The sequence below is a fragment of the Pundamilia nyererei genome, unplaced genomic scaffold (assembly GCF_000239375.1).
Source record: "Pundamilia nyererei isolate P.nyererei 1_Seehausen unplaced genomic scaffold, PunNye1.0 scaffold00142, whole genome shotgun sequence".
Classification (NCBI taxonomy): Eukaryota; Metazoa; Chordata; class Actinopteri; order Cichliformes; family Cichlidae; genus Pundamilia; species Pundamilia nyererei.
The window spans coordinates 103,224-113,421 of record NW_005187543.1 but is presented as its reverse complement, the minus strand read 5'-3'; the positions used below and the strand labels follow the sequence as shown (position 1 = coordinate 113,421).

General features: G+C 39.8%; 2 protein-coding genes across 2 annotated transcripts in view; one reads left to right on the top strand and one right to left on the bottom strand.

Annotated features, from left to right (window-relative positions):
- Window positions 1-1,118: 1,118 nt before the first annotated feature.
- On the bottom strand, window positions 1,119-4,197 carry LOC102192239 (protein FAM104A). Its single transcript, XM_005744307.2, has 3 exons — window positions 3,622-4,197; window positions 3,065-3,182; window positions 1,119-1,547 (listed from the first exon to the last, which is right to left on the bottom strand). Exons 1-3 carry the CDS (start codon window positions 3,636-3,638, stop codon window positions 1,335-1,337), a joined length of 348 nt encoding a protein of 115 aa, XP_005744364.1. The 5' UTR covers window positions 3,639-4,197; the 3' UTR covers window positions 1,119-1,334.
- Window positions 4,198-4,990: 793 nt separating this feature from the next.
- hid1a (HID1 domain containing a) overlaps window positions 4,991-10,198 on the top strand; it is a 10,812-nt gene continuing 5,604 nt past the window's right edge. The window contains exons 1-6 of the mRNA XM_005744305.1: window positions 4,991-5,145; window positions 5,882-6,031; window positions 6,918-7,088; window positions 7,780-7,896; window positions 8,586-8,692; window positions 8,825-8,941. Of these exons, the coding sequence (XP_005744362.1) occupies window positions 5,080-5,145; window positions 5,882-6,031; window positions 6,918-7,088; window positions 7,780-7,896; window positions 8,586-8,692; window positions 8,825-8,941 (728 nt within the window). The 5' untranslated portion in view covers window positions 4,991-5,079. The remainder of the gene's footprint in view (window positions 5,146-5,881; window positions 6,032-6,917; window positions 7,089-7,779; window positions 7,897-8,585; window positions 8,693-8,824; window positions 8,942-10,198) is intronic.

Here is a 10,198-nt window from a genome sequence, read left to right as displayed (position 1 = left end):
CTAGCTCCCATGTTGGCCAGGAGGCTATTCTCGTGGTTTTCATGTCATTTCCCTGCCTCTCCAGTACTTATCACGTTCCACAAATAGACTTAAACGCCATTGAATTGGACTACAGTTAAAGATGTTGGTTCTTGTCCTGATCTGCACGTCTGCTGAGCTTTGCATTATGAAACATGTACAATTTCTGCGTCTGCTGCAGATTCTGGCTGAAGTGACCTTTCAGCTTACAGCTGATTTCGTACCGAGCCAGAAAAGAGCCTTCTTGGGATAACAGACTCACTGAAGGCAGCTGAAAGTTTCCCAGCTAGCAGAAAAAAGGTGGGGCTAGCTGGTTAGCAGTGCCTTGGCTTTCAAACTAAAATAACAAGGTACTGAATTGAGAAGAAAAAAAAGAAAAAAAAAAAAAAGTAAAAGCAAAAGCACTGGTCCATCTTTTTATTTATTTTTTTTTAATTCAGTATCTTGTTATTATTAACATGAACTAACAAAAAGTGTGATTCAAGTGATCCACACATGGTAAATTTCAAAATCAGAAGTAAATTAAACTACATGAAAATGAACACAAGAATGCAATGGCACTGAAAATATTTTACCAGTCAAACTGTTGGAAATTCTCTGTAGTGGAGTGTTATCAATCCTTCAAAAATGTGACCTTCTCCGTGACCCAACTCTAACACGTTTGATTGAGATGCATTTACAAAACAGTAAATCAGGTATTTAAATAAGTAAGGGTTGAAAAGATCTTGTCCTTTGCCAAGTTAACACCCATGATTTCTACAGCCCCCCATAAAGTAGTCCCTGTCTGATTATGAAAGCAAATGAGCAGTCCAAGACAAGTGCAAATCCTCCCTGAGACTGGTCTATGTACTTACACAGACATCTGATTCAGCATTTTACAACCCCCATTCCCCTACTAGAAGCCTAAAGCAGTCACACTGACCAGCCTAAAATTGTGTATGGTGGCACCTTGACAGCTTGCTTTGTTTTCACACAACATTTAAGACAAAATACATGGATTCATCATCATCATCTAGTCACAATAAGGCTCATAGAGAAGCACGTAAACCAGACTGGTCGGAAAATAAGTGGATCAAAAGAATGGTTGTTGATCACAGTTATTATTGCTAAAATGATTATCATTATGATTTATTTTAATGATGAACCATCCTCAGACACATGACCAGATGCTGGTCTCCATCCACACATCTATAGAGCTGTGACATACCACAGTGGAGATGGGTGGGGAAGAGCTGTGTGAAGTGACTCAGCATGTGATCCTCATACTCATCTCAGGGCTTCAATCCTCTGGCGACAGACAGAGGGACGTTATGTCGTCATGTGTCTCTCAGGTGACCTCGGTTTTGAAGGCTTTGGAAGTGGGCATCCTTCAGGATGCGGTTGATATGCAGGTAGGACACTGGGTTCGTGGGCTCAAAAGAATTGCCCACACTAAGCGGACTGCAGGGGCCCTGAGCACACTGACTGACGCAGCTCCCAGCTGCACGTTCAGGACTGCTGATGCTGCTGCTGCTCTCACTGTTGGATGACTGAAATGCAGATATTAACATTACCATTAGAATGTTAGAATCCAGGGTCTGCACATCAACGTGGAATTTAATATCATACAAAGTGAAACAGATACTACTTTAAATCTACATCTAGTAAAATTCAAAGCTCCTGACTAAAAATAAAATAAAATACTACAAAGTTAAAATACCACATGTACACAGACTAATACAGGAAAACAGAGGGATATTTCAAACTAAGGAACAAGCAGTCATGATTTTACAACAGTTTCATCAGCACAGTGACATTATGGGTGCAAGTAAGTGTACTTGTTTTCTTTTATTGCAGATTTGGAAAACTGACATGTTTCAGGTCAAACCAATTTTAGCATTAGACAAAGATAACCTGAATGAATAAAAAATGCATGTTTTAAATTATCTTAAATCTTAATATCTTTAATTGAAAGTTTTGGAAAATAAGGTTTGAGTTTCATTAGTACCAGCATAAAATTTAATTTGTACATCAACATCATATCCATCTATTCTCTACTGCTTATCTTTTTTTCAGGGTTGCAGGGGTGCTGGAGCCTATGCCAGCTGTTATAGGGCAAGAGGCAGGGTGCACCCTGGACAGGTTGCCAGTCTGTCGCAGGGCTAATACACACACACACACAACTAGTTGCACCCGCATTCATATCTATGGGCAATTTAGAGGTTCCAATTAACATATCCCTATTAACTGCATGTCTTTGGGCTGTGGGAGGAAGCCGGAGTACCCGGAGAGAACCCACACAAACACAGGGAGAACATGCAGACTCCACACAGAAAGACCCCGGCCTGATAGTGGAATTGAACCCAGGACATTCTTGCTGTGACGGAACAGTGCCAACCACTGTGCTGCCAACATTACATTAAAAGTCAAATATGGTAGGTAATGTTTAAGGGAGAAAGTCTGTTGATCAGTTTGTGCCATGAAGCTCAAACACACTAGTCAATGCAGTAGGACTTATCTAAAAACACACAAGCAAGTCCACCTTTGAATGGCTCAAGAAAACAAAAAAATGGACAGCTTTGGACTGACCTAGTCAAATTCTAGACTCAAATCAGATTCGGATGCTTTGGGTTTGTCCTGAACTCGAAAAATGCTCAAAAACCTAGAGAGTGTAGCTGAATTAAAACAATTCTGTAAAAAAGAAAGGGCAAAAATTCATTCACAGTAATGTGAAGGACCCGTAGCCAGTTATCAAAAGCTAGACTGCAGTTCTTGGGTCAAAGGATGGCACAAGTAGTTATTAGGTTTACTTGTTCACATAGGGCCAGGTAGGTTTGGATAGCTTTTTCACCTTAATAAATGAAACCATCATTTAAAAACTGCACTTTGTATTCACACCAGTCATCTTTGTGTAATATCAAAATTTGCTTAATGACATGCAAAAAAATGAGAAATGCTTATTCTGCATTTCTATTCAGGTTTCTGTGAGTATCATGTTACCTTCCCTCTATAGTTTCTAAATGAACTGAATAACATGCTTAATGCAAGTTTCAGTTAACGCTTGTACCTCAGAGTCCCAGGCATCACGCCCTGGCTCAGGAGAGATGGGATGTGCTCTGGTCGGCCTTTTGGCTTGGGGCACCAGGTGGCTATTCTCCTCATCACCACCACTGTGCTGCCGTTTCCTGTTCAGGTAGAAAGCCAAAATAGGTAAAGATTACTTTGGCCTCACCAACTTATTAAAAACAAGTGTAAGCAACATATGAGACCTAACTCCTCAGTTAACTGTAGAGTAGACGAATTTAAAAGCAATGACTTATCCGTGCTACAGTGTATACATGACGATTATTATGCAAAGTCACTGCAAGCTGCCATTGTTATATTCAAGACCAGCTAGCTCGGTATATTCTCAACGGTACTTCGAAGACACCATAGACCTACAGCACTACAGTTGTTAAAGTAATACAGTTGCTGTGACCAATTACGGTTGCTGGAACCATGCTTATTTTGTTAGCATATTCAACATTTTACGTGGGTCCTGCAACAAAGGCCACGGAAACGTCGAGCCAACTCTCGTTCAATCACTCGTTCATCTACTCAAATGGAGTTATATTGTAAGCTCACCTGCTTTCAGTCAACATATGATAACACTTGAGCAACCTAAGTGAGATTCTTCTTTTTATTTTCTTCTGAGCAGACAGGAGGAGCCGGTTGGCTGTCGTTATTTGCTGGTTAACGGAGCTCGTTTCCTGTCTGTCGACGGCCTGTTAGTTTAGCTAACTTTGCCTGATTAGCTAATTACGCTCAATAACAATGCGATACAGTTTTCCATTTCAGTCACAGTGCCAAAGACATCAGTTAGAGTGATAAACCACACAAAAAAATCGACGTGGCGCTAATTGACAACAAAAAAAGATCAGGCGTTGACGAGCTAGGTAGTTAACAAGCCTGTCCTAAAGCGCTTTATCATAGGTTCAAAGCTAATGCTAACGTCACCGCAAGCTAACGGGAATCCTCTTATCATATGTTAGCTAACTACAGCACGCAGTACAATTTTTACTCCCTTTCGGAACTATTGCGCTCTTAAATCGAAATAAAATTACTAGCGTTCAAACTCAACCTAGCCAACGATACTTGCAACTGATAACACGCACAACCAACCGCGACTGTTGTGTTTACATGGCACCGCGCCTGCGCAAAGACCACTTATGGTGCCTTTAAAGACCAATAGGAAAAAACGAACCCTAACTCACATGGCTTTGTTTTTTTGGGAGAACAAAGCATATATATACCAATATAGACGTAAAGGTTAATAACAAGGGCAACAGAAATAAGCAACAGAAAATAAAGCTAACTTGTGTAATGCATGCTTTTCCTTTTTCATAAGTAAAAATATGAGGTGGCTTGGGACTGAAAGGAAGAACGCCTAAAGGTAACAGTATTCTAGCAATTATAGTGTGAAATTTGTACATTCGCTTTAGAAGCAAGTTTTTGGTTCGATGTCAGTCAAATGCACAAATCTCTTGCGTCTTGTTCCCGGATTCTGTGGTAACCGAAAGTAACAAAGCATTCAGAGACTTACGTTCTACACACGAACTGACTTTAAACAGCACATTAACCCTGAAAATGTACTGATCAAGTCAACCCCATTTATACCACATTAATTTCCCCATAGGATGTCGCCATTTGCAAACACATTTATGGTCATAATGTTTGTCTTGAGGGCTGAGACTATTAAATAGAAACAAGTCAACAAAGCAGTAAGCTGAAGTCTATTTCCACATATACCTTCTTATGTATATTTTATACTGAAGAGTAGACGTGCAGATTAGGTTGCCATGTATTATATTGTATTTTCTGTTGTATGGCAGATAGAAGGCTTAAAACAAAATATCCACTCTGAAGTAAGTGGCTGGCACATTTTCAACCCGGAAGTTGCAGTCTGTAGTGCAGCCTGCTTGCCCAGTCAGCCAATAGAGTGAAAAATTGTCTCCGCCAATGACTCAAGCGAAGGACGGAGGTGAGATTATCAGGGATTGTCAGTAGCGGCGGTCCTTCTGTGTATAAAGGCAAATAACCGCAATGGGCAGCACCGACTCTAAATTGAACTTCAGGAAGGCAGTGATCCAGCTCACGACCAAAACACAGGTGGGTTATGAGCAGTTTATATGTATATTCTATCCAACTAAATAAATCGTTAAAAGACAGAGCCAGTGGGCGCACCGAAGAGCATCGTCGACGAGATGAAGGGATAACGCTTGCGACGCAGGAGCAAAAGAAAACATATATAAATAAAAATAAACTAATCTCGTGTTGCATGCAGCCTTTTCGGGTCACGTCTGTTTATTATTTTGCAGATTATAAATATTTATCACCTGAATGTAACGCGGCAAACAGGCCTGTGTCGTATTTTTATTAAACTGGATTAAATTGTCACAGAATCTGTTTTGTGAGTCACCGTAATTTGTTTTTGTTTGTTTGTTTGTTTTTTGCTTGTTTGGTTTTTCAATGCTGTACGCGTTCAGTTCAGATGATTATACATTATGGCGTACAGCAAAATCAAAGGTGATGACGTAGGTCTGGACTACGTTTGCAGATGCGGCAGGTGGACTGTGCAGTCAGTGTCACAGATACTGTTTGCGCTGCTGCTAGAACAAGCAATTGTGTTGACATTGCCATGAGCTCTGATTATGTATAAAATACATGAAAGAATAAGCGTGTAGATCTTTGTATGAAGGTAAAGGTCTCAGATGCGATTTTAATGCTGTGCAGCGCAAGATCAAGGCTGTTGTAAATAAAATAAAATAAAATAAGACGTCTGGCCGAGGTTAAATGCTCAGCTTTGCTTCAAAGGGAACTGAAATGTGCACATATTTTTCTCCAGCCAGTGGAAGCCACAGACGATGCCTTCTGGGATCAGTTCTGGGCAGACACCACCACCACGGTCCAGGATGTTTTCGCACTGGTGCCAGCTGCAGAGATAAGAGCTGTTCGAGAGGAGTCCCCCTCAAATTTAGCGACCCTTTGTTATAAAGTAAGCATTAAATAAACTCTCGGCGCATTTTGTGTTACATAATGGAATGCTGTTGTTTGGAAACTGCCTTATTTTGACTGCATAGCCCTGCACAGGCTCTTAGATGTCTGAATAAATGAGTCAGCTCCCCTTCCTTTTCCCGTTGCTTCCCGTCTCTAGCCACCAGCTTCCGTTTTGAAGCTGCCTGTCAGAAACAAACACAGTGGGGCTCACAGCATAATTAAATGAAGAGGTGGGGATGAGAGCCCTTGAAAGCTGAGCAGGTTCAAAGGGGTTCTTGCTTATTTTTAGCTTGCTTATCTGCAGCGTGTATTTGATTTGATTAAATTTAGATAATAAATCACCAAGTAAATTTTTGTTTTTGGTCCAAAAATTGCAGATACAGAGATTAAGTATGCTTGTCTGTTTGTTGGTAAGACTGCTGGTGCTTAACATGGTGCCATGTTTCCTAACAAACAAATGAGCATGACTCTTGATAACTGCTATAATATCTTTATGTCCTCAAACTAAAAGTTGATTGGAAATTATTATAATCATAGATTAAAATCTATGATTATGGATGGATAGCTGTTTTCCTCATGGTGACATTCTGGTTTGGAAAGAATTCAGTGTTAAAATAATTATATTATTTCAAAAAAATGTTATAAAACACTATAGATCCTTGATGTGTGGTGAGGTGTGCTGTGTGGGTCATGCTTCATTAACTAAACAAGTTCTAGCACCAGTGTAGCTGAAGCATATTCACTGTTTTTAAATTGAATTAAAACACAATATCAAACTGAATTAAATGATCAGTGCCATATATCAGTACAGAAGATGTAGATACTAGATATTATGTTCCATACTAAATATAATCACCCACTTACAATGTTTCTGGATTCTTCAGGCCGTGGAGAAGCTTGTCCAGGGAGCAGAGTCTGGTTGTCCCTCTGAGAAAGAAAAGCAGGTAGTCCTGAATTGCTGTCGCATCCTGACCCGCATCCTTCCCTACATCTTTGAGGACCAGGACTGGAGAGGATTTTTCTGGTCCACAGTGCCTGGTGCTGGGCGGGCTGGGGTGAGTTGGCATGGGAAAAGGAAGATCAGTTTGTCACAGATTAACATTGTGTATCCATGGTTGTATGGAAGAAAATCGAGGCACACACTGGAGAGGTCACCAGTCTATCACAGTGCTCACAAGCCTGGATCAGGAGTTAAGAAAATAGATAGCTAGATAAAAATATTCATAAATATACTCATCACATTCAGCGGGTTTTTAAATCACTTGTAACACTAAATACTGCTTTTGTTTGTTTCTAAAAAAATATGACAGAGTGTCAACAAGCTTCTCGGAAGCTTTCTTATTTTACTTATATAAAGATGGATTCACCTAATAAATTAGTTGCAATGTTCCCTCTAAGCTGAGCGCGTGAGCAATCGCACACTGCTGACACGGTCTCCCCACACAGAAAATCACACACACAAAAAGAAAAAAAATCCAGCCTGAATTGGAATTAAAGTAAATACATGTATTTATTTTATTTCGCTGATTTTCTGTGCGCGGAGACTGTGTCAGCAGTGCGCGATTGCTCATGCACTCAGCTTATAGGGAACAGTGGTTATAAGCCCTGTGCTTTCCCAAGTGGGAATGCTTTATTCCAGTGAACCTAAATTCCCTCATTCCAGATATAAAAAGGTGTATTCTCTTCCTTTTCTTTAAAAAAATGTAAATATTTTTGAAGGATTCCACTTTTTCCACATTTTTTCAGACAGACGAGCTGGATGATGATGAAGGAGCTCGACCACTGGCCGAGTCGCTGCTCCTGGCTATCGCTGACCTCCTCTTCTGCCCTGACTTCACTGTGCATAGTCACAAGAGGGGCCCTGTGAGTAACAGCTGTCCTTCTGACACGGTACAGTCCAGTGTCATTAATTTGTCATCCTACCTCCATCCAGCAAAAGAAGTTACTGCTGACAGAATAGTGCAGCACAAACATTTATTCCTTGACCTTAGTCTCTAACATTGTTCCAGACGTTAGACATATTTCTTCAGGCACTGTTTCCTTCTTCCTGATCAAAGATTTCCAAACTAACCTGCCACTCAAGTTTGACTGAAGCACCGAGCTAGGTTCTGGTGGCTGATACTTTCTCAGTGACAAAGGAAGAATTCTCCATGAGTATGAAAAGAATGTTGCTCAGTCTGTAACTTTGAACTCCCCATTGCTGTTCATGTAATCATTTCAGTGCTAAGGTAGATGTCAGAAAAGTCTGTTATTGCAACTAAAGTGAAATTATCTTTTATATAAAAAGTGACAGCAACAGCAAATTATACCTACCCACAATCTGGATGGCAATGGCAGAATATTAGAATTCATATACCAGAAATCAGGTTTCATAAGCTATTTCTTACCAGGAGTTAACAATGTTTGACAATGTCAATCTTCCCATTATCTACAATTGAGTCGAAGTCACTGAATAAATTACTTTGCAAATCTAAGACCAGGAAATGTAGCTATAAAGCTATTTGACTGGATTTTTTTTGTGTGTGTACGTCTGTGTGTGTGACTTTATCCAGGACTCAGTAGAGAGCATGCAGTCTATAGACAGCTGTGAATACATTTGGGAGGCAGGGGTGGGATTTGCACAGTCGCCCCCTCTAAACTACATCCATGATCTGAATAGGTGAGTTGGCCTCAAGTGTGTAAAATCTCATGTGTGGTAAAAGCTAAAATGTAATCTTATTTTTGTGTGTGTGTGATTTACTTTTCTTTTTTCTTTTTTGTCTTTTCTGTCTTTTCAATCTCCATCCTTCAGGACAGAACTGTTGAGATTATTACTGACCTGCTTCTCCGAGGCCATGTACCTCCCTCCTTCATCAGACAACACTATCCTCAATCCTTGGGTGACATTTTTCTGCTCAACAGAAAACAGGTAATGGAAAATAAAAGCACATGCACACATACAGCAATGATTTAAAAAAAAAAAAAAAAAAGAAGGAGAAGTACACAAATTTTAAAATCCAATTCTAAAGTTTTACTCACAGGACACGATAAAAAAAAAGGCCCTTAGCACATCTCAAAATGAGGTAAATACAACCTCAGATGAACTATGACATATGACAGCATGTCATTTATCACTTAACACAACTTAAACCAGACTACAGAAGCGGTGTGTGACAAAACAAAGTACATCCTTACTGGTTCCATGGGAATTAAGAGCAGCCAGGTGCTGCTAACCAAATATACGTCATTAACTGATCATCAGCAAGTGCGACAACTTCTAAAAAAACAGATATTTTGGCAGTGGGAGGTTTATAAGGCAGTTTCAATTGTTTTTCAGCGAGAGACATTATTCACAAGCGGAAAATATTGCAAGACAGCTACCAGTATTTTCAGGAGTGGGCATCCCAGCAAATTTACCCAAAGGTCAGACAGCACAGTGCTCACAGAAAGTGCAAAAAACCCAAGCTGCATGTCAGACTCAAAAAGAAAAAAGTTAATGTTTTTTCAAAGCGATAAGAAAAACACAAGCATCTTCTCTCTAAAAAGAATGGCTTAGATGTGAAAAGTTGCATCTGAAAACACCAGTGTCTTTTATGCAAACAAGACCAAAGCAGAAATGTTTGGTCATCATGCAAAGAGAGAACCAAACAAGGCATATCAGCACAAACACCTCATACCAATTATAAAAGGTGATGATTTATGCTTGTTTTCTTGGGCACTTTGCAGTCACTGAGCTGACCCTGAACTTTTCTGTATACCAAATTATTCTAGAGTCAAATGTGGGGCCTTCTGTCTGATAGCTAAAGTTTGGCTGAAACTGGGTTATGCATGTAAAGAAGAGTCGGTGAAAAATCATTCATAATGATGGAAAAGACTGATAAAGTCATAGAGAAAACAAGTAGTTCTAGTTATTGCTGATAAAGGCAGTTCTTCAAGCTACTGAATGGTGCATTTTCTTCAATTTCATATCAGTTTTTAAATAAATAAAGATAAAGTGTAATATGTCATGCTGTTGTTCATCTCAGGGTGACACAGTAAGGACTAGAAAATGTTTTAATAATTTCCTGATATGTAAACCCTAGAACTGACAGAAGGTTTTGACTATTTACCATGACACACACACACACACACACACACACACACACACACACACACACACACACACACACACACACACACACACACA

What these genes read in the sequence shown, in the direction of transcription:
- LOC102192239 (XM_005744307.2), bottom strand. An exon ending in GTGATGCCTGGGACTCTGAG is followed by an intron (nt 1,548 to 3,064) that starts GTACAAGCGTTA and finishes TCTGCATTTCAG; the next exon opens with TCATCCAACAGTGAGAGCAG.